The 383-nt window shown below is 49.9% G+C and overlaps 1 protein-coding gene across 1 annotated transcript in view; it reads left to right on the forward strand.

Moving 5' to 3' along the window:
* Nucleotides 1-383, forward strand: part of LOC119590529 (innexin inx3-like) — a gene marked incomplete at its 5' end in the record, with an annotated part of 2,812 nt that overhangs the window by 572 nt on the left and 1,857 nt on the right. Inside the window, 1 exon segment of the mRNA XM_037939178.1 lies at nt 88-268. Within this exon segment, the coding sequence (XP_037795106.1) occupies nt 88-268 (181 nt within the window).

Below are 383 nucleotides of genomic sequence, written 5' to 3' on the forward strand. Positions count from 1 at the left end.
AATTCATGTTCTTCCAAAATTAAGAAAAAAAAGTACACGGCGGTTACAAAAAGGATGTACAATGTTCTAAGCCTTTTTCCGCCTCAGGGACTGGTGTTCTACATACCGAACTGGCTATGGAAGGGTTGTGAGGGAGGAAGGCTCCGGTCCCTCTCTGCCGGCCTCTGCGTTCCCTTTCTGGACAAGGAGATGCGCCTGCAGAAGATCCAGGCCTCGCTAAGTACCTCCACACCTCGCTCCATCAACCCCCACTTACCCCTCGCTACTTGTCTGTGAATTTAACTGGTCTTTTGTTTCTTCAATTGTGGTCATAGGGAAAGATCTCGGGGGTGTTTCGACCCGGGTTAAGCTCTGGACCTCTTCTGCAAAGGAAGAAGACCAGC

Source organism: Penaeus monodon, chromosome 27 (assembly GCF_015228065.2).
Source record: "Penaeus monodon isolate SGIC_2016 chromosome 27, NSTDA_Pmon_1, whole genome shotgun sequence".
Taxonomy (NCBI): domain Eukaryota; kingdom Metazoa; phylum Arthropoda; class Malacostraca; order Decapoda; family Penaeidae; genus Penaeus; species Penaeus monodon.